The 22461-nt window shown below is 41.1% G+C and overlaps 1 protein-coding gene across 2 annotated transcripts in view; it reads left to right on the top strand.

Annotated features, from left to right (window-relative positions):
- sult4a1 (sulfotransferase family 4A, member 1) overlaps window positions 1–22461 on the top strand; it is a 121147-nt gene that overhangs the window by 18924 nt on the left and 79762 nt on the right. For both annotated transcript variants that reach the window (XR_014762459.1, XM_084701573.1), the window contains exon 2: window positions 9547–9677. Coding sequence is in view for 1 of the 2 variants with exons in the window: in XM_084701573.1 (XP_084557699.1) it covers window positions 9547–9677 (131 nt within the window). In the remaining variant the exon portion in view is untranslated. The remainder of the gene's footprint in view (window positions 1–9546; window positions 9678–22461) is intronic.

The following is a 22461-nucleotide window of genomic DNA, read 5'->3' as shown; positions in this document are numbered from 1 at the left end:
TCTGATTCAATCACAAGTTCATATGAAGACTCTAGAGAATGTTCATAACACAAATGTGTGAAAAAGTTGACTGTAAGATGAAAGGTCGATTTTTGGTGAATATTTGAAACATGCTTGCTTGGCTAATTTCTAGCCAAATTTCCAATGAATGTCTCCCCTGCTCCTCCCCGCGCGTGCTCCAAAATCTCACACACACTCAGCCTTCCCTTGACACAGCGCGGCCAAGACGCACACGCAACATTTCAGGAGAGTGTGGGCTGACCAAGCCCCCACTCATTCCTTGGTCTTTAGCAAAGGCCCATGTGGCTGTTGATGGTATTGCATTTCCGATTTTGTATGCAATGGTAAAAAGGTCTCAAATCCTGAAACATTGATAGTGTAGGCCGAGAAACACTTTAACAAAAGCCCATGTGGATCTTGTTGGTATTGCATTTCCGATTTTGTATGCAATGGTAAAAAGTTATAAAAATCCTGAAACATTGATAGTATAGACCAAGAGTAACTACCACACCACAAATGGCCCACCATTACCCATAGGTGGCGCTACAGGCCACGCCCAAAAGCACAAAGATACAAGGCTTCCTGGAATGGATAGGCTCAACAAGCCCCCTCCCTTCACTTATTGGCTTGAAAAAAAGGCCCATGTGGATCTTGATGGTATTGCCTTTCCGATTTTGTAAGCAATGGTAAAAAGGTCTCAAAATCCTGAAACATAGATAGTATAGGCAAAGAAACACTTTAACAAAAAGCCCATGTGGATCTTGTTGGTATTGCATTTCCGATTTTGTAAGCAATGGTAAAAAGTTATAAAAATCCTGAAACATTGATAGTATAGACCAAGAGTAACTACCACACCACAAATGGCCCACTATTACACATAGGTCTTCCCTTAACACACGCGCGGGCTTGGCAAAACGCACACGCAACATTTCAGGAGAGTGTGGGATTACCAAGCCCCCAGTCATTCCTTGGTCTTTTGCAAAGGCCTTGTGGATCTTGATGGTATTGTATTTCCAATTTTGTTTGCCATGGTAAAAAGTTCTCCAAATCCTGAAACATTGATAGTAAAGGCCAACAGTAACAACAACACTTTAACAAAAGCCCATGTGGATCTTGTTGGTATTGCATTTCCGATGTTGTATGCAATGGTAAAAAGTTAAAAACATCCTGAAACATTGATAGTATAGGCCAAGAGTAACTACCACACCACAAATGGCCCACCATTACCAATAGGTGTCGCAACAGGCCACGCCCTAAAGCACAAAGCACTTCACTTCTTGTGAAGATTAAAGCACTTCACTTCTTGGCTTGAAATAAAGGCCCTTGTGGATCTTGATGTTATTGCATTTCAGATTTGGTATCCCATTGGAAATTCTGCAGCATTGATTTTTCTATACAGTTACAATTTGTCAAGAATATACATTTTTCAATGGTTCGCAATGCTTTACATGTAAGCCAGTCAAACAAGTTCATATGAAGACTCTTGAGAATGTTTAGTACACAAATCTGAGAAAAAGTTGACTCTAAGATGAAAGGTCGATTTTTGGTGAATCTTTGAAACATGCATGCTTGGCTAATTTCTAGGGAAATTTACAATGAAATGTGTCCCCTGCTCCTCCCCGCGCATGCTCCAAATTCTCACACACTCATTCTTCCCTTGACACGCGCGGGCTTGGCAAGACACACACGCAACATATCAGGACTGTGTGGGCTGACCAAGCCCCCACTCATTCCTTGAATATCAGCATAGGACCTTGGTGTCATTGCATTTCCTACTTTGTATGCAATAGTAAAAAGGTCTCAAAATCCTGACACATTGACAGTACAGGCCAAGAGTAACTACCACACTTTACCCAAAGCCCATGTGGATCCTGTTGGTATTGCATTTCCGATTTTATATGCAATGGTAAAACGTTTTTAAAATCCTGAAACATTAATAGTATAGGCCAAGAGTAACTACCGCACCACAAATGGCCCACCATTACCCATAGGTGGCGCTACAGGCCACGCCTTAATGCATAAAGATACAAGGCTTTCTGGAATGGATAAGCTCACCAAGCCCCCTTCCTTCACTTACTGGCTTGAAATAAAGGCCCTTGTGGATCTTGATGGTATTGCATTTCAGATTTGGTATGCCATTGGTAATTCTGCAGCATACATTTTTCTATACAGTTACAATTTGTCAAGAATAAACATTTTTCAATGGTTCGCAGTGTTTGGAGGAATCCGCCATTACTGCTTGCAGTTATATTTTATAATTGAATTCCCAGGATAGCGCTATGAACTACTTTACAGTAGACCATCTCAGTTCCCGGTTTCTCAGGAACCCCCCCCCCCCCATATTGCCTAGCAACCCCCACATGAGCTTCCGCTGATGTATGACACATACATCACAATGAACATGAACTTGAACAAATCAACACATACAAGACATTACATTACATTTATAAGAGGAATGCAGTGTCAGTCTTTATGTGTGGAGTAGGCTATGAGCCACGAGGCGTCCTATACAGATTTTCTGCTGTAAGGGCCTTTTATGCTGGAATCTCCACTTTCTACAGCAAGCTACGAGAAAAAAAAATAGATGCAAAAAGTTGTCAATTTTGTCCAAACGTACTCGTTTCTTTGCTTTTTTTGTATATCGTTATGGAAGCTTCTGTGGGATTCAAAAAATTCATTAAATCAAACAATGGATATGTTTGGAAGGAAGAGCATGCCTACATCCCAAGCAAAACATTTGAGTAGTTACATAATTCTACAAATGAAATGAGTAAGCTACATTGTTAAGGAAAAATATTGTGTTTATTAGATTCTGCATTGTCTTTGTGCATGCTGTGGTCACAACAAACACAACAAATGTCAAGGTATCAATAGATTGTGAAATGTATTCAGAAACTGAACATAATGATGATACTTTGTCCTACTTTCATCCTCCCCTGACATTGTTGAGGGTCTATGTTGCCAAGCAGCGTGAAAGTAATGTCCAAGCTAGAGTCCGACCGATATATCAAGGGGCCGATATTAGGCACTTTCCAAACTATCGGTATCGGCATTTATAATGGCCGATAACAATTTTTTTTTCATTATATTATTTGAGTGAAAACTCAAATAATAACAGGAGTCAGATGTCTGAGCGGTTAGGGAATCGGGCTATCAATCAGAAGGTTGCCAGTTTGATACCCGGCCATGCAATATGACGTTGTGTCCTTCGGCGAGGCACTTCACCCAACTTGAATCGGGGGAATGTCCCTGTACTTCAAGTTGCTCTGGAGCGTCTGCTAAAAATGATTAAATGTAAACTACAAATAACTGATTTTAGGGAAATCAGTTTTTTTTGTCATGCGTTTCTGGATTAAATAATAATTACAATCTGGTAGCCTTACATTGTCACACTCATAATTCTAGTCAGAATATGAGTCTGATAACTCTCCGTTGGGCTGTGACTATGGGGCATGTTACAACCGAACTCGTAAAACAAATGCTTCTTCGCTCAATTGGATAGACCTACAACCAATCATAGCCAGAGATGGGCAGTATTTCAATTAGTTGTATTTGAAATACACATTTCAAGACTTTTGAGTATTTTGTAATTTGTATTTGATAGGGCCAATAAAAAATCGAATGTAATTTGTAACAAAATACTGTGGAGTAATTTTGTATTTAAAATACTCTAAATACTTTCTCGACAAATCAAAAAACGGTTCACGACTTCAGTCTTTAGATCAAAGCTGAGTTAGAGACCCATCGTTTTCTGGAAGACACCAGAAAAGACCTGCTCTCTCTTCAGCAGTACCAGTACCCACTTATCATGCTCCTTTTTGTTTGATTTAACGCAACCCTCCCCTCTTCAGCTCCGGTTGAGAGACTGTTCTCGTTTGCAGGAATAATATTCAATCCGCACAGGAGGCGGTTAACCCCAGAAATATCGGAAAAGGTAGTTGTTCTTAAAGGTAACTAAACTGGCTATTCAGTGGTTGGGTCTCAACTCACTTGTTAAGTTAACTGTTCACTGAGTGAGTGAGTGAGTGAGTGTGTGAGTGCCTACTCATCCTCCGATGCCTCAGTGTGTGTGTGTTTGTGTGTGTGTGTGTGTGTGTGTGTGTGAGGTAGAGTCTGTGTGACTCGTCAGGTGGAGGGTCCTCTCTCCAGGTGCAGTAGTGGACTTCATCAAGGAATTATGCAACACTGCTATTGTGTTAGCATCCCTGTGGAGGGGCAGGTAGTGTGGATTACACAGACACACACTCCCCTATGCCTATGGGAAAACACACATGGATTTGTCAAAGCATCACGAAAGCTTGAGAGAGAATTAACATTTTTCAACAACTATTATAAGCTTTAAAAAAACAAACAAGAATGTTATCAGATCATTTTGAGACAATATTGAATGAATAAATATATCAACGTTTGTACATTTATGGGCTGTAAAGTCCCATGAATAAAAAAATATATATACACAAACCATGTGTATGTATTGATTATGTAACATAATCAATCAAGTTGTTGTCTTTTAATAGCTTGGCTTAGTTACACCGCCCTGGCAATTTCATTGGTGCGCCCAGCTCCTGGATTTATATAGTTTATCCCCAATACGAGCCCCTCCAGACCCAACTTGGCTGGAAGCCAGGCTTTCATGTAAATCTCAGCAACGGTTTAAAAAGCTTATGAAACAATCAGTGATATTAAAAAAAGTTGATTAGATATCAAAAATCTGAATTGAAAAAAAAATTGTTTAGGGTTTTGTCAACATTTTAAAGTTTAAATGGTAGCTGTAGCTGAAGGATTGAGGAAGAAGAAGGATTGGAAAGTTGAAGAAGTTTAAGAGGATTGGGAGGATAAAAAATAAAAAAAACTCGATTGGAAAACCATAAAAAAATATTATGAATATTGATTTATATTAATTCAAGCATAAGAGGTACAAAACTGAAAATATATAGCAGTCATAGCCTAAAACTGCGGAATTTTTTGATAGCTGAACGGTTTTAATGGCTGAAGATTTGAAGGCGCTGAAAGGTGTTGCGGAAGAAATAGAAAAAGAAGAAGAATATGAAGAAGTTGTATAAAGATTCAAAGAACAATACTTGGAGTGAAGCAGCATTCCAACAACTAGTTTGCATGGCTACAGTAGGTAGTCTAGGTGTTTTCGCTATCTAGCTGTTCTTGCATTCCTTGCAAATCAGCGTTAACAAAAAGCAGATGAGATAGAGCTAGCAAGTCTAACAAATATTGACATTTGCTTGTTGCTTAATCGGTGATTTAGAAGACCGTACTGTTCAAACTATATAAGAACATTTAATGTAGCGAACTAACATGTTAGCATACCTAAAATACAGTATTTCTTAGATTAAACATTGCCCTCAAATAAACGCCGCCCTCGAATAAACGGCGCACCAAAAAGGAACAATGTGTAATGAATCGAGGTTTAATCTAATAAATATAATTAATGCCGAGGGGCCCCCAAATACATTCTGCTTAAGGCCCCATAAAGGCTTGGCCGGCCCTGCTTGCTTGTGTCGGTTGCAGATGGGTCAGTTTATTATGAAATAAGCTGAACCCCCTTTGAAACAAACTATTCTAACAAAGTTGTCACTAGCATAATTTTTCAGATGTAATCGCAATTCAAACAGTGCCATCTGCTAAATGAAAATATGCCCCCCAAAACGTGAATAAGCTTGACATTTATTTAGGGGAAAATCGCTAATTGCTAAACAAATAAATGTAAATGTAATTGAAGAAAAGTTCACTGGTAGCATTCATCGTCAGTAACAACGCAAAATGTGATGTAGTCCTGTGTGGAGAAGCTGACCCCAGTAAATTGTACCACTACTAGACTACTACTGTGTTCGTTTTGGTAGCAATTGCGTTGCTCAAATTCGATTGAACGGTTTAGGCTGAACTTATTATTATTCATGAACAAATTGACAAAGTTTAGGCTGTGCAATGAAGGTTCGATAGTTTCACCTATTGAAAGACTTGATTCAAGTAAAGGGAGTGCCAAACATGTTCTGTCACTGTTTGACTTCCTAAACAGCTCTGGAGTTACCTATGGTTTAAAACCACAGGTAATAATGATTTCACCAACAAATCTTACAATACTTGAAATCTAATGTAATAATAAATCCTACAACGAAAATGTTTTTGTGAACACACTGTAGTGTGTTGCCCGGCCAACAGAGGCTTATGTCATAATGTTAATGCTTCAGTCAAATGGTAGACTACTGTTTCCGAAAGTAGATGTAATTCCTTAATAACATCATCTTATTGTACATTACACTTCACAATTGTGTTTCATATCACAAAGTAAAATGAGTAAATAGTTATGATCCTGGCAGGGGCGGATTAAGGTGGTCAGGGGCCTCAAGGCTGCTCTTTGTGTAAGCCCGAAAACACACATTGAGACAGCCAACTCTACAGTGTTTTCTTTACATTCCTACAGTGCTAGAATCAGCCCTAACGCGGGAGTTTTAAATATTTCCAACGCTTCCACCAGAGTGAGTTATTTTTGCAAAACAGAAGCTAGCTAGCTTTAGCAAAGAACGTATATATTCAATATACGTATATAAGAGATGTAAGTGGAAAGAATACCAGATATAACCCTTTGCCTCCACAGCCTCAAAACAATTACTATGAACGGAATGTGACTATGAACTGCAAAGCAACAGAATACCCTGCATTCACAGTTCAACTGCAAGCTGGTAATCGCTTTTAGCTTTATTAACCAAAAGGTACAGCATCTGCATCAGTGCAGAACACCATGTTTTACTGAGGCAAAATCACAACATCAGTGGTGGAAGAAATATTCAGATCCTTAAAAGTACTAATACCACACACTAGTACCAATACCACTAGCGTTAACTCTCCCAAATTCGCTGAAATATTACCGATGGCCAATGCTAGATGGCAATCTTCCTGCTGTGGATCTTGTCTTCGACTAGATAAAAATTCATCAGCCTTGAAGTATCCATTCCATTTCGGGATATGTTTCTGGATATCTTGGTCACGTTGTTCTTTTAACTTTTGAATTTTGCGTTTTTGTGCTCCACTTTAATACTTTCTTTTGGTCATTCTGCCACTATGCCATGTAGCAATAGCAGTGAGTAATTAATGTGATTGACATGATTTGACCAGCATCAGCTTATTGGACAGATTTGACCCAAGCCACATCTACCCAATCACTTGCTTATTAAAAAAGTAAACGTTTCTTATGGGCCAATTAGGGTCTTTATTTTTGTTCCCGCTGAAGTACATTTAAAATATTAAAAAACAATCCGGCCAATCCTCCTGTGACGTTGACCCCTTCATCCTCTGCCAGGAACCTTGAGGTTACCATGGATGATGAGCTCTCCCTCACGGCCCACATTGCTGCGGTCTCCCGGTCATGTAGATTCACCCTCTACAACAGTGGTTCTCAACCTTTTTTCAGTGATGTACCCCTTGTGAATTTTTTTTTCAGCCAAGTACCCCCTAACCAGCGCAGAGCATTTTTGATTGAAAAAAATATGTAGGCCGTACAAAGATGTAGGATGTACACAGCGCTATGCTATTGTAAAGGATGTGTTCAGGGCATGAACAGGCAAAACTCATGGGTGGGTTTTCAGATGTATTTGCTCCAGCAGAAGACAATGAAACAACAAATTGCCATCTTCTTTTCTCTCTCTTTGTACCTCAGTTTTCCTTAAGCAATACAAAATGTAGTGTTCATTCAACATTACATCACATATTTAATGCACACTACTAGCCAAGAGCTATTCAAATTTGACCAGAAAACATTTAGCAAATTAATGTTAACATCACAAAAAACTATATCCAGAGGAGAAAACAGTTCCACCTAGAGCAGGGGGTCTCAAACATTTCAGCCCACGACCCCTAAAATAATGGTGCCAGTGTCTCGCGACCCCCGCATCCACGGAGGTGGTTTACGTATACGTGGGAGTAAAAATAGGCCCTGGACTTTGATCCAGACCCACCCACCAGAACCGGCACCCGTATAGTGGGTTTTCACGGGCACGGCGCGTCATCAGACCCGAAGTCGCCATATTGGAGGCACTCCGCATCACAACAAAGCACAGGCACTGAAGTATATACCGAACGTCGTCAAGGAAAATGGTTAATTATTGCCATGTTTCAGGTAGTACCAAATGGACAGATCGAGAAAAACATTTGCAATATTATCGACTTCCAAAAGTTATTAAAAACCAGGGAGAGGAATGTCAGAGATTATCAAAAGGAGGCACTTGTGTTGGCAATGCTCAACCAATTTCTACCAGGGAAAAAACACGATTGAGAGTCACTTGGCTACACCTTGAGTATCTCAATGATATCATACAGTTAAAGTTTGGTTGTTTAAAGACGTTATTGCATTACTTACTTTGGCCTTCACAACACCATTGTCATTGATCACACGTTACTCACACATTAACTTTCACCTACTACAGATATCACCCCACCCCCATCCAATGCCTTCGACTGCTTGTTTCCCCTGAGTGGCTGGCGGGTCTGTGTCCAGCGCCTACCATGGCTGCAGGTCCAGATGCTGCTTGTCTACCACCCCCCCCCCCCCCCCATTCCCCATTGTAAGTGTCTTGTAAATGTTGTTGGGGTTATGTGCTGAGGTTTTTGCCTGTTCCCACACTGTACTCCTCTAGGAGCATTGTCTGGGGGTTGCCTTTTTCTCTCCTCCTCTCTCCTCATGCTATGCTGTAACCTTTCTAGTTGGCGCCGAAAATGGCTGCCTAGGTAGGCTCTCCTGCCAAAGTAAATTCCTTGTCTGTGCAAACTTTCATGGCGAATAAACACCAATTCAGATTCTGATTAAATGACCAGACTACTTGCGGAATGATATGAAAGATGTGAATTAGAAGCACAAAACCCGTTGCCAATGACAGCGGTCATAAACTTTTCGCAGTGATGAATATCAAGAAATTACAGACCTACGAACGCAGACATTTTACCTACATATGGCCCAACAGAACTTTTTGGAACATTCTGAAGAGCCATATAATAACAATTTTTAAAGGATTTTTGAATGGATGCAAATGGATGCTAATCTTTACAAATCTCACGTACCCCCTGGACTGCCTTCACGTACCCCCATGGGTACGCGTACCCCCAGTTGAGAACCACTGGTTTAATATATTGAGACTTCTTCAAATATTTAACCTGACTAATTTGACAAAAAATGCCTAATTCCTAATGGTGTGGCAGTCCGGCAAAGAAATGTACTAAACACACTATCATAAACCTTTTCAGGTAGCTTGCTGGTCATTTATTTTGATGACAGGTCGAATGAAATGTTACACAGTTTGTTTATTATTTGCATGACTAGAGCACTTCTGCATATTTTCTGAACTGGAAAATGTAGTTACTTGGACTCATTTTGGTCTTCTCTGACTTTAATGGTGGAATATCAGACCCATTTGCTAAAAGCAAAAAAAGGTACTGTATTGTATTGGAATCAAGTAGTTTCTAATAGTTTCTTCCCCATTCTCTCTCTCTCTCTCTCTCTCTCTCTCTCTCTCTCTCTCTCTCTCTCTCTCTCTCTCTCAGGCACTAGTCTGTTACAGGAGGTAGTCTATTTAGTAAGCCAAGGGGCAGATCCGGATGAGATTGGCCTTATGAATATTGATGAGCAGCTGCCTGTTCTGGAGTACCCCCAACCTGGATTGGACATCATACAGGTAGTGTATAGTGCCTCTAGACCACTAAAGCGCTGTCCTAGACATAATTCAGTTATAAACTAAGACTACCAAGCCTATATATCACATTGTTACAAACAGTTACAAACTGGTTATTTTCAGAATCAGAATGGGTTTTAATTGGCATGAAAGTTTGCACAGACAAGGAATTTGCTTTGGCAGGAAGGTGCATACATTAAACATATAGGAATTTGAAAAATTTAAATATGAGGTCTAACTATACTAAGGGTACTTAAACTAGCAATACTAAGATGATTTAGAATTTAAATAAAATAAACAATAAAATATTAAGTTACTGTAATTTATAATATACAAATACAAATATTACAAAAAATACAAATGGTACATTTTATATTGTATTTGCCAGGTGATGAGCAATGCCTGGTGTTTGCCCAAATAGTAAAATCGTTGTCATATCAGACGAGAGAATCTTTTTTCCTCATACTTTCAGTGTTCTTTAAATGCTATTTGACAAACTCCAAGCAGGCTGTTACATGCCTTATACTCAAATTGGTAGGCTTCTGTCTAGCCACTATAGAATAAAGGCCTGCTAGATGGAGTGCTGCTGAGATGGGAGTCTTTGCAGCAGGTTTCCTCCTCTTTGCAAAGGACTTCCGAAGCTCTCTTCAGAATCAGAATTGTGTTTATTCGCCAAGTAAGTGTTCACAAACAAGGAATTTACTGTGGTAGGCTGGTGCATACAGTTAACATATAATACATATATTGAATCTTAAAATCTTGAGTGAGTGTGCTTATCCTTAAATATAAATATAACAATTTTGAAAAATGAACAACAAAATTCTGGCTACACCGGATCACCAGGGGCCTGTTCCATAAAGGCCGCTCAAATAAGTTGGACTTAAAAGTCCCAAACCAGACTTGAATTAGTTTAACAAGTCAAGCAGGGCTAAAGCGGTTCCATAAAGGACCATTTCAGCTCACGCAGTCCTACTAATTCAAGATAATTGCACGTGCACCCTGTTCTTATGCAGCCCAAGAGGTAAAACATGGATCATACAATCCACCACGGCAAAAGCAATGCACACGGCCACGTGACTTCTTCCAGAAAGAACATTCCCTTTAAGCCTTGTACTATGACAGCTCCCTCATCCGCCGCTTCATCAAAATGAAACGACATGCCATGATTGACGTGAACAATAGGCTACGTAGGTCGAGGTCCTTATTTAGACGTTTAATTACTTAGTTGATTAAAAAACAGACACCCTCTAAACACATGTACATTTACTTTTTTGACATTGTTTTATAATTAGCTTACCATGAATCAATACATTACCCAGTAGCCTAACTTTTTAACATGGTTGTGTCGGGAAAATGGAGGATATAGATGTAGCCTATGGATTTGGGTTTGTTTAGCAACTGTAGACTACTTTTTATATTTACATTTACATGTATTCATTTATTAGACGCTTTTATCCAAAGCGACTTCCAAGAGAGAGCTTTACAAAGCGCATAGATCACTGATAATAACAACAAGATAGCCCCAAAAACATTGCGAGTTGCCAAAACATCAAGCAAATATTATGAACAACCAAAATAAGTGCCAAAGGGAAGAACCACAAGAGCATGTAGTTAAACAGAACATGAACCACTTTAAGTGCAAGTGTACCTGTGAAAAAAACAAGCAACATTCGAAACAGTATATCACAGCGAGTACAAAAATGTAACTCAGTTACCACTAACCAGAAGAGCAACAAGTCTCTAAGCAAGAGTCATTGTGATCCTTGAGGAAACTAACAATCGGGTCAAGCAAACCATTCCTAAGTACCGTTGTAATGTAATAAGTGCATCTTGAGCCTGTTAACAACTATATAGCTATGATAATTATACTCTGATCATTTAGATTGAGATAGGCCTATGCCTGATGCCTAAACATTTGAAATCACAAACTAGGCTACATTTAACGTGGCGTGTAGGCTTTCAAATAATTGTTCATCATCGTTTAATGCATTAGGCTAAATGTTGTAGCCTATGGAGGCTATTTAGGTTGATTTTCTATCAATGTTGAACACATCAAGCAAACCGATGAGAATCAAACCGATGAGAATAAGAAAATTAGAATATCCGTAGTAAATCATTGTTTTCCTGTTGGGTCAGTTTTACAGGAAGGTCTGATTAAGCACCAAATCACCCTAAGCCTGACAGTTAGCCTGCCCCAGACCAGACTAGTTTCGCAGCCCAAGTTGCCATAGTAACCGAGTTTGAACTACGTTGAGCTATCTTTATGGAACCGAATGTACTAGAAATGAGTCTGACTAACTGACATAATTCTGGCTTATTCGGTAAACTCCTTTTATGGAACAGGCCTCTGGTTGTCAGCTTCCCTTCTATAGTCAGACTCATTCCCACCAGAGATGAGCCCAATGAGGGTGGTGTCAGGGGCGTTGTTAGACCCTTTTTATCGGGGCTCGTGCCCCAGTAAAAAGTGTACTGTATTTTAGGCTGGGAATGAGTTACAAAAAGTTACAAAGACATTCTAAAAAGCCTGGTATTGCAAGGAATCGTTATTACCGAGAGGCATTTAAACAGATTTTGAGAACCTGGACGTTTTATCAGCGAAGATACGACTTAACAATCTGTTAATAGTTGAACTCATCCTGATAGCTATTGTTAGCTAGAATTATAATCCTTCATGCTGATCCATATTGATATTATCTTGTCAAACTGTAAAGACTACAACTGCTACAATACCTTTGTTCATAACATTTAAACTTATGTGTTTGTTATGTGTTGTTGGCATTGTGCTTTACAGTTACAGTTTTTCACAATTGCTAAAACACTAAACCCCATTCTCTGAATCAAATGTTCAGTGAACTAAACCAATTTGTCAAATCAGACACTCTTTTGGCAAAAGTCTAAACACATTCTCATTCACTAAACACATTTTGCACTGTGATGCACTTGTGCTGCAAAATGGTAAACACAGGGGGCAAACAGTAAACACAACTACAACACAGTTGTCATCTGTAAAACACAATGACTCAAAAATGTTCACACTTGTTTCTAATGGTGGTTTGGGACAATGTCAGCTTTCACTGTGGTGTCTATATACAAGAATAGTTCAACATCAACCAGCATTTTTTACTGTAAATGTTTACCTTCCACCCTACAGCCCTTTTCTCAACCCAATTGAAGAGTTTTTCTGTGTGGCGGTGAAAGGTCTATGACCGAAACGCATATACCAGGGTAAATCTCTTACAGTCAACGGAATTGGCCTGTGGTGACATAGGTATGGATAAGGCTGGATCCAGCACACCAGAGTTTTTTCTTTATTTTTTGTTGACATTACTACTGTAAGTTGTGATGGGTGCTGTAATATTTTCAAACCAAATCAAATGCACAGTATTTGTATAGCCTTTTTTACAAGAAATGTCACAGAGGGCTTCACATACGCTGATCGAACTGCCACCCAGCCAACCTCAACCCTCAAAGGAGACAACTCCCAGAAAAACTAACTAGAGGAGAACAAATTTACAGTGTTTTACAATCTCTTTGACACAAATTTCAGAACCATGATGTTCTTTTTTTAAACTCTAGACACAAAACTCACAACTGATGATCAAAATGCACATTTTTTCAAAATGTTAAGACAATTTTCAATTGCTTGGATACCATACACATACACCTTAGATCATTTGTTCATTGAACTATAATCATCTGTTCAAAATGACACAACTGAAGATCAAAGTATCACCATTTCAAAATGTTAATTCACACAACATCTGAAATGTCTGTTATTTCCTTACATTACAAGGATCTAACTGTCAATTGAAACTACTGCTCAAAATGATAAGTTACTTTTGCATTTCTCTTAATGCATAGTTTTATAGAAACTTGACAAACAATATTCCGAGTTTAGAACATAAAAGTTTCAGTGTAGCGAGATACATTGACACCAATTACTATGAAACATGAACGAATTGGACTAAACCAACATGTTTTCAGATTTGAAAACCAGCAGCACCTGTGGGCCTTGTACTGGATTTGCTTTGTCAATTTACAGCCTTGAACTTGACCCCATACTCTCCCTTCCTCAACCGTATTGAGGAATTGTTCTTCACATGGAGGTATACAATAGGCACCCTCATGAACAAGTTACTCTTCTCCAGGCCATGGATGAGGGATACAATTACATCACGGCAGACCAGTGTCAGGCCTGGATTCGCTATGCCTGGAGATTCTTTCAGAGATGTTTGTCAAATGAAAACATTTTTTGCGATGTGAATGAAAACTTGTGGCCAAATCCACAAGACAGCGGTGATGTATAGGACAGAAATCAATCCTTTATTTTGCTTTGTCTGTTTTTTGAGCCAGGTGAAGAACACTGCAATACATGTTCATCGTTTTCTTTTGTAGCTAATTATGTTTTTAAATATGTTATACAAAAAAACTGTAATTGCTGTAATTTGATTGTATTTCATCAATACATTTCAGATTTTGCTCAAGGATTCCACTGTCTGTAGTATTTTCTCTTAGTAAATTTATGGTGATGTAGTGTCTTATGAAACATGTTTCACACATTTAGTAGTACAATATTTAATGATTGTACATTTACATTTATGCATTTAGCAGACACTTTTATCCAAGAGAGAGCTTTACAAAAGAGCATAGGTTACTAATTATAACAACGAGGTAGTCCCAAACACTGCAAGCAGCCAAAACATGAAGCATACATTGTGAAAAACTAAACAAGTGCCAAAGGGAAGACCCATAAGAGCATGCAGTTATACAAGTTACATATTAAAACAACATGAACTCCAAAAAGTGCAGACTGTACCTGTAGAAGAACAAGCAACAGTAAAATATTTCACAGCGAGTACAAGAGTTCAAGAGTTAACTTTGTTATAACTAACCTACAAGAGCAAGTCTCTCAATAAGAGTCATTGTGATCTTGGAGGAAACTAACATCAGGTCCAAGCAAGCATTCCTAAGTGCCGTTCTACTCCCGGAACAAGTGCGTCTTGAGCCTTTTCTTGAAGGTGGGGAGACAGTGTCCCTGATGGAGGTGGGAAGCTGGTTCCACCATTGGGGGGCCAGGCAGGAGAAGAGCTTGTGTTGGGACTGGGCGGTCTTGAGCGATGGGACCACCAGGCGGTTGTCTGAAGAAGACCGCAGGTGACGGGTGGGGGTGTAAGGCTGCAGGAGAGACTTGATGTAGTCGGGTGCAGTCCCGTTTACTGCTCGGAAGGTACCAGTACCAGGGTCTTGAATCTGATTTGGGCGTTGATGGGTGGCCAGTGGAGAGAGATGAGGAGCGGGGTAACATGGGAGCGTCTGGGTAGATTGTAGACCAGACGGGCTGCTGCGTTCTGATTCCTCTGAAGAGGGCGGGTTGCACATGCTGGGAGACCAGCGAGCTGCAGTAGTCCAACTTGGAGAGGACCAGTGCTTTGACCAGCAGCTGGGTGGAGTGCTCAGACAGGTATCTCCTGATCTTACGGATGTTGTAGAGGGTGAATCTACACGACCGGGAGACTGCAGCAATGTGGGCCGTGAGGGAGAGCTCGTCATCCATGGTAACCCCATGGTTCCTGGCAGAGGATGAAGGGGTCACCGTCGCAGATCCCAGGGTGATTGACAGATCGTGGGAGATGGAGGGTTTAGCCGGGATGATGAGAAGTTCTGTTTTGGCAAGGTTCAGCTGGAGGTGGTGCTCAGTCATCCAGGCAGAGATGTCTGTGAGGCAGGCCTCAATCCAAGCTGAGATCCCCAGATCAGTCGGGGGGAACGACAGGTACAGCTGCGTGTTGTCAGCGTAGCAGTGGTAGGAGAAGCCATGGGAGGTGATGATTGGTCCAAGTGAGGTGGTGTACAGAGAGAAGAGGAGGGGTCCAAGAACGGAGGCCTGTGGGACACCAGTGGAGAGCTGGCGAGGGCCTGACAGTTTGCCTCCCCAGGAGACCTGGTAGGATCTTCCCGACAGGTAGGATGAGATCCACTGGAGTGCAGTGCCAGTGATGCCCATATCAGAAAGTCTGGAGAGCAGGATCTGGTGGTTAACCGTATCAAATGCTGCAGAAAGGTCCAGCAGAATGATGATGGATGACCTGGAAGCCGCTCTGGCAGACTGGAGGGCAGTGGTGACTGAAAGGAGGGCAGTCTCTGTGGAGTGGCCAGTCTTGAAGCCCGATTGTTTGGGGCCAAGCAGGTTGTTCTGAGAGAGAAAGTTTGACAGTTGGTTAGATACAGCACGTTCAATTGTTTTTGATAAGGGTAACAATGATACCGGTCTGTAGTTCTGGAGGACGGCAGGGTTAAGGGAGGGTTTTTTGAGTAGAGGGTTAACTCTGGCCTGTTTGAAGGCAGAGGGAAACGTGCCGGAGGTAAGTGAGGAGTTTAGGACATGGAGAAGATAAGTTATGATGGAGGGGGAGATGGTTTGAAAGAGAGGGGATGGGATAGGATCAAGAGAACAGGAGGTGGGGCAATGAGAGAGAATGAGGTCAGAGATCTCTGCCTCGGACAGGGGAGAGAAAGAGTTTAGATATTTAGTTGGGTCAGTCATGGAGGTTGAGAGGGTAGGAAAGGTGGGTTTAGGGAACCGACTGCTAATGTCGGCAACTTTTTTCTCAAAGAAGGAGGAGAAGTCGTCTGCTGTCAGGGTGGAGGGAGGGGGTGGGGGAGGTGGGTCAACCACTTTATCAGTGCATGAATCACACACAACACCGTGTAAGGCCGTAATCATAATACATATTGGGGGGACACATCCCCCCCAATATTCAAATCTGGTCAAAATGTCCCCACCAATATATTGATATAAAAATATAAATGTGCTACGCTACGACAGGCATCCACGCACGCTGTCCGAAATTATTATAAAAAATGTAATTCGTACCCCCCAATGTTGACCCCATGGCTACAGCCTTGAGCCCTATACATGATAGATATGGGTTGTGTGATGGTAGTGGTATTGGGCTTATTGTTGGGAGTATGGTGGTGCTGATATCCGTGCTTGGTGTGACTGGTGGGGACGGCGTAGGGGCTGATAGACATCAAAAGAGATTGACAAGCTCCTCTCTGGTCTGGACACCAGCTTGGTGGAGTGCTGCTCGGGATTCGCGGGGGGCGAGGTTGGGGGCTTCATCTTCCGATGATTCCCCATCTTCATCCTCAGGAGGCCGCTCATCTGCTCCAACGCACACTGCTTTGTTGTGCAGCATGGCTGTGACAACAATCACGCAGCAACATTTTACAGGTGACAAGCGCAGCCCCCCCGACGAACGATGGATACTGAGGGCAAAATTGCAGCGGGTTGCCCTCCGGATGTGTGGTGACACTAGCGTGACAAGGCGTTGGATCTCCATACGGGGAAGCCGGTACTTGGACTGGACAGCCCGGTCCGACAGCACATTCAGTGGGGAGAAGTGCTGACGCACCTAGGCATTTATATAAACTATCTGGCTTCGCGCACGACGACGCTGTTGATTAGCAGCGAGAATATGCCATATTGCAGCCATGGTGTCTCACTCGCGTGGACTTCAGCAACGCCTTTATATATAGACTGAGGTGGAGCCTCCATCTCTTGATGAGGTTCCAGCCGAGTTCAATTACACCTGTCAGTTTCCCTGATATCTGTGAAATACCACAGGGTTGTTGACGTTTTTATATCTAATGTAAACTCATGCAGATGCGGAATGTTTGTGAAAACGTAATGAGTGATAGTAGTGATGATTCATTTTATTTATGTAGCTACAGGAACACATGGGCAATTATTTATTTTTATATTGTTATTTTTCTTCTTATGCTATTATTTTTCTTGTTCTGCATTCATCATCACGCATGGTTTTAGTATTCCTTTGTGTCAGATATAGCTTTCCCTGACGCGGCTGTGAGCGTTTGGTCGCTAAGAAGGCTGTTAAGAGTGGGTCAGGCTGATCTTACATTTCCTTCTGAGTGAAAGATCTTCTTAAGCTAAGAACGACTCTGGGAAACACGTCCTTCTTTCACAGCGCTCTTGAGAGCGCTCCTAAGAAGCTCTTAGCGCTTAAGAGCTTCTTAACGAATCTGGGAAACGCGGCCAAGGTGAATACATACCTCTGCATAATCATGCCGCTGTCATTTCACCCTTTCGGAATTGCACTCGATAAATTTCCTTCATTTGAATAGGCCTATTTTTTTTTTTTATGCGTGCCAGTGTTGATGTTGAGACCTGATGGATATTGTTGAAACTGGCGTGGTCATTGACATGTTAGTTCGGAGCTGATTGAGTGTTATAGCATTGTTGGCCAAAACCATGTTTACTATCTCCCTCTCTTGCTGTTCTGTGAACATAGGAGGCCTTCCCCCTTGTCGTTCCTGACCCTCAATCCTAAGTAGAAAAAAAACAGTTTACAATTGTACAGTAATTTTACATGAAAAGGTAACAGAAGTGCTGATAGTTTATAGAATACAGTACTGTAAGCAGTTACTGAAACCGTGCAGATGTGTTTGATATAATATTTTTACAATACCTATTTTCCAGTCGAAATGTTCTTATCACACTTGCCACTATGTATCGGCTTAGATTTGGCTGTACTTGCAGTCCAGCCTCCCTCAGCGTCAGGCCATGGTTGACAACGTGGTCAACCAGTGTTGCGCGGATCTCATTTGTCAGATTCGGTCCTCTTTGAGCACCTTCTTGTCTTCCTCTACCTCCAGCATGGCCTCCATCTCTTCCTCTGTTGATTCCTTTCCTCCCCTTCTTCCTCCTCCTCGTTCTCCTCCCCGTCTTACTCTTTCTCTGACTTTTTCCATTGTGCTTGAAAACCGATGAACTCACCTGCTGCTTTATAGTGCTTACACACCTGATTGGTGTGTCTACAATTAAGCAAACAAGTGTTGGCACACTTGATGACTGTGTTGGACCAATTGGTTGGAAGGTGCGGTAATTTGACAGTCAGTGCTTTGGTATTGCAAGGAAGTGACTTCATGATAGATTTTTGTGTGTAATGTAATGTTAAGTGTGTTTAGTGTTTTGCAAATCACTGTGTGTAGAGTTTTGCAACAAGTGTGAGGTTGACAATGTGCTTATAGTTGTGCAAATATGGGCTGATGTTTTGCTTCTTGAGTGTAAGGTTTTGCTAATAGTGTACTACTTTTAATTTTTGTGTAAAAAGCTATCCAAAAAAACTGTAAAGTAATTGCTTTCAATATTTTTGTTCCTACCTATAATGGGAGTTCCTCGAGACGGAACTAATTAGCAGCCTACGAGGTATGTTTTTTTTTCAATGTGTTTTGTAATGTAATGTATTTAAGTGCAGAGCTTGTATTTGCTAGCGTGTAGCTTCTTATTTGCTAGCGTGTAGCTTCTTATTTCTGTCATTTGTTTTTCTCTGTGTCCGCCCAGTTCTCACGGGTTGATACTATCGTTAAGTAAAAAATAAAACCCCGTAGGCTAATAAACCAAGACTCGTGCTTAACTACTGGAGGGAGCTACAGTGAGAACTCGACTGCTCTGCAAAAGTAGGCAAGAAAGACGACATCAGAGAGCGCGAATCGTGGTTGGGCCGGGACAGCTACATATTGGCTGTTTATCAATCCGAAGAACGCTGAAAACGCAAGTACATTCGTTTGAAGAACATTCTTGCAAGCGTCCTTGCGAGAATGGTCTTGCAAGGACGGAGAATGAATTGAGATGGTTAGGGTTTTCCTGGACTCGCAGCATTATGATAATACTGACGAACTACAAAAACTAGATAACAAAGCTAAAAAATGGTCCCTCTACCTGTAATTTTACATTTTCTGTAGCCCTTGTTAACTTACAGTACCTAATGTCAACTAGGTTATCGAAAAGTTGGAGCAAATTTACAAATTAGCCTAATGTAATAGTCTAATAATTTTCTGTAAAGCAATACAGTTAGGCTACTCAAAGTATGTTCTAAATGGCAGAAATATGCTGCCAACTAATGATTGACGTAACAACATATTGTAAATGGTCAGTAGCCTAGCCTATCGATCAAGGTACTCGAGCATGTACACTGTCGGCTTCATATGATCTTGATAGGCTAAGCATTCTTTAGAAAATAATAACAATATACCCACTATTAATTAAAACTACTTCAGCATAATAATGCACCTAAAATACAAACGTGAGCAAGGGCAGCAATCGCCATCGAATCAACAGGCATGCAATTATGCTAGCAGGGGAAGAATACAAACACCAAAAATCACCAGTTAATTTAAATTTGCAATAACTGTAGACTAATACAATAACAGGCTTCAATGAACTGAAAACATAAGTTATACGACTTACAGTTCTCAAAGACGCACACACGTAATCTCAACTGCGCTGTGAAGCGCCTGTCCTTGCTATTCTCCGACATGCACTCTAACAATCACTGCTGATAGACGGCCTAAAATCTTGTACAGCCCTATTTCTGATACCGTGGCGGCAGAAATTTAGCCGTGGCGGGCCTCCACGACAAAATCAACATAGGGGAAACACTGAATTATTACTAAGAATTATTAATAAGAAATGATTACTAAGAACTAAGGCAAAGTTATAATGTAAGGCATTTAAGGCCAGACATGGCAGGCAAAAATAGGAGTTTTTCATATACTGGTCAATTTTGACATTTTGTGCTATTTTGCTTCCTCAACATGTGTATTTTCAAACTAGTTGGAAAAAAACGTTCAAAATATATCTTACAATGTTGATTTTACTGAACTTTGTCTTGTTACGCCTGTGGATTTCACCAAAATTCACCAAAAGTTAGCATTCTAACGTAACATACAGTACCGCGACCGTTTGCTTCACCATGACATTCGTGGTATCGTTGTAAAGCTCTCCTTCTCCTGCACAATGTTATCTGATCCAAACATGGTCATTTCCTTTGTATCAGCAATCAATCGTGAAAACACAAACGGGGGGTTAGACCAAAATAAGAAATCCCATTGGCTGGAGTCGATTTCTGATAAAGTGATTCGTTCAAATGCATCACGTGATGTGCGCTGACGCTTCCTGGTTTAGCTGTCAGTGGGACCTTTTAAATCTCAAAATGCCGAAAGAAGCGCGAAAAAAAACTATTAAGAAAGAAAGACAACAATTGTCACTTGCCAGACAAAAGGCTAAACAGTCTAATGAAGAAGACTATCAGGTTCCTTCACAAAGCGCATCCATGCAAAAATGATCGGTAGGAAAAGAGTGGATAGCGGTGAACGCGCCTCACAGCAGTGGCTGATAGTTCATGTGGCGCGTTTGAATGAACTTGTTAATGGATTAATTTGTCGTAATTGCGCAGGGACAGGGCTTAAAATTAATATTGATCCGCAAAATCAAGGCTTTTGTAGCAGTTTGCTTCTGGAATGCAGTCTGTGCGAAAGAGATGGGTACCGCAAAAGTATATACACATCGTGTCTTCAAGACGGAATGAGAAACAACGTTGCCTTTGACGTGAATGTGCGAATGGTGCTCTTAGCGCACGAGTTAGGGTTAGGGTATACTGCACTCAAGAAAATAAATAAAATGTTTGGGATACCTGGGGGGTATTCGTCGTAGCTCACTAAGCAGTTTAGCGAGCTAATTTTCAGGCTAAGATAAAACACGCCCCTATTTTTGGTTTGTGGAAGCAAGTTTAGATAAATCACCATAGTAACATATCAATTAGCACTAACCTGCTCGAGAGCAGGCTAACATAAGTGTAGCTGGATAAGCTTGCCACACCCCCGGAAAAAAATATGGCATCTCCATTTTTGAGAGACCCAGTTGACGAAGGAGCTATTCTAGTTCAATTAGCCTTTCATACCGATAGAGTTATTTGCGATCGCCAAGATCCTTTATGTCACACAGATGAGTTCCTGTTCGAGCGATATCGATTCAGCCGACAAGGACTCATTTATTTGCAAGACCTTCTCGGGCCGTACATTGCATATGTCACACGCCGCAGCAGAGCTTTAACTGTGCTTCAGACTCTGTGCATAGCCTTGAGGTTTTTTGCGTCAGGTACATTTTTGTACAGTGTAGGCGATGCAGAAAATATTGGCAAAGCCGCAGCATGCGTTGCTGTAAGAAAAGTGTACTTGGCGCTTAACCGGCTGATGAATCAATTCATCATATTCCCAGGCCATGTCCCAGTCAATGACATCAAAGAGGGATTTTATGCAATTGCAGGTAATTGAGTAAATACATATTTTACCATTTGATGAAAATGCCTTCCTATCACTGTTCATTACGGAGTTTATCACTATGCAGAGTTTCCTAATGTCATTGGCGCAGTGGACTGCACCCATATCCGCCTGAAAAAGCCCTCTGGGCCAAACGAGGCAGACTTTGTGAACAGAAAGGGCTTTCACAGTCTTAATGTTCAGGTACTTATTACATAATTTTCCTAAAATGACATTGTTCTAAAAACAATCATTTGTATTTGACAATAGACATGGACATTGCAATTGCCTGCTGTAGGCTACTCATGTACTGTACAATACCCATGACTTGACTGCAATTCATCTTAGATGATCTGTGACTCCACCTGCCTGATCACGAATGTTGAGGTCAAGTGGCCGGGGTCTGTCCACGACTCCTGGATATTCCGAGACTCCACACTATGCCACAGCTTTGAGCAAGGTATAGCAAATCTCATGTAATTCAGAAATTGATTATTTTATGTAGAGGTGATCCAACATTGTTCATATCATATACTAGGTAACTACAATGGGCTCCTAATTGGAGACAGGGGTTACGCCTGCAGGCCCTGGTTCATGACCCCCTATCCAGAGCCAGCCCCAGGCCCTGAAGTGCGGTTCAACGGTGCTCTCACTAGAACGAGGGCAC

The sequence above is a fragment of the Hypomesus nipponensis genome, chromosome 7, assembly GCF_054491055.1.
Source record: "Hypomesus nipponensis isolate SF chromosome 7, ASM5449105v1, whole genome shotgun sequence".
Taxonomy (NCBI): domain Eukaryota; kingdom Metazoa; phylum Chordata; class Actinopteri; order Osmeriformes; family Osmeridae; genus Hypomesus; species Hypomesus nipponensis.
This window is presented reverse-complemented; position numbering and strand designations above follow the sequence as displayed.